This window comes from Hippocampus comes, unplaced genomic scaffold (genome assembly GCF_001891065.2).
Source record: "Hippocampus comes isolate QL1 unplaced genomic scaffold, H_comes_QL1_v1.1 scaffold299, whole genome shotgun sequence".
In the NCBI taxonomy this organism is placed as follows: domain Eukaryota; kingdom Metazoa; phylum Chordata; class Actinopteri; order Syngnathiformes; family Syngnathidae; genus Hippocampus; species Hippocampus comes.
The window spans coordinates 599,939-600,367 of record NW_017805694.1 but is presented as its reverse complement, the minus strand read 5'-3'; the positions used below and the strand labels follow the sequence as shown (position 1 = coordinate 600,367).

Here is a 429-nt window from a genome sequence, read left to right as displayed (position 1 = left end):
GCTGGGTTGGGCGCCCTCCTGCCCAGCAAGCCGGCCGCCCCGAGGGCTTCCTCTTTGATCGGCAGGGGCCCCGGCGCCCAAAAATCCCGAGTGCGACCGCCCGGCCAAGTTGCTTCTTCCACTTTTCCCGCCTCGCCGCACAGCGGGTGACGTGACCAATGTCTTTTTCTGCCCTCCAGGTGGCGTCAGGTTGCAAACCGAGTCCTGATCTCGACGGTCGGGCCCAGCCCAGCGAGGATATTCTGTCAGATTCCGCCGGCGCGGCGCACGACGTCTTCGACTCGCCCCTCAACTCCAGCGCGGTGGGAAAAAAGCGCCCGCTGGCTCCGCCCACCAAAGTAATGCACCGTTATGATCGGTTGACCGTGTTGTTAGCGCAACCCGACGTCACGACTGATCATTATTTCTTTATTTTGGGGCGGGGTGGGG

At 62.9% G+C, this 429-nt stretch overlaps 1 protein-coding gene across 1 annotated transcript in view; it reads left to right on the top strand.

The window, feature by feature from the left end:
- Nucleotides 1-429, top strand: part of gtse1 (G-2 and S-phase expressed 1) — a 7,575-nt gene that overhangs the window by 4,707 nt on the left and 2,439 nt on the right. Inside the window, exons 5-6 of the mRNA XM_019881762.1 lie at nucleotides 6-90; nucleotides 180-386. Of these exons, the coding sequence (XP_019737321.1) occupies nucleotides 6-90; nucleotides 180-386 (292 nt within the window). The remainder of the gene's footprint in view (nucleotides 1-5; nucleotides 91-179; nucleotides 387-429) is intronic.